Source organism: Penaeus monodon, chromosome 32 (assembly GCF_015228065.2).
Source record: "Penaeus monodon isolate SGIC_2016 chromosome 32, NSTDA_Pmon_1, whole genome shotgun sequence".
Lineage (NCBI taxonomy): Eukaryota > Metazoa > Arthropoda > Malacostraca > Decapoda > Penaeidae > Penaeus > Penaeus monodon.
The window spans coordinates 7262320-7262527 of NC_051417.1; the positions used below are offsets into that span (position 1 = coordinate 7262320).

At 65.4% G+C, this 208-nt stretch overlaps 1 protein-coding gene across 1 annotated transcript in view; it reads left to right on the top strand.

Moving 5' to 3' along the window:
- Window positions 1–208, top strand: part of LOC119593407 (transmembrane protein 131 homolog) — a gene marked incomplete in the record, with an annotated part of 8511 nt that overhangs the window by 4738 nt on the left and 3565 nt on the right. The window contains 1 exon segment of the mRNA XM_037942336.1: window positions 1–167. Within this exon segment, the coding sequence (XP_037798264.1) occupies window positions 1–167 (167 nt within the window).

The following is a 208-nucleotide window of genomic DNA, read 5'->3' on the forward strand; positions in this document are numbered from 1 at the left end:
GTCGAAGTCGCGCCTCGTCGCCTGGTCATCCTCGGCCGCGCCTCGAGCTCCTCCTTCAGCCTGGGCGAGGTCGAGGACCAGGTTGCCCTCGTCCTTCGCTTCGGCTCCGAGGGAGAAGCCGCTCTCGTCCTCGAGAGGATCGGCCTCGGCAACACCGCCACGACAAGGTCAGAGGGATGGGTTTGCGAGGCCCTTTGCGAAATGTTCT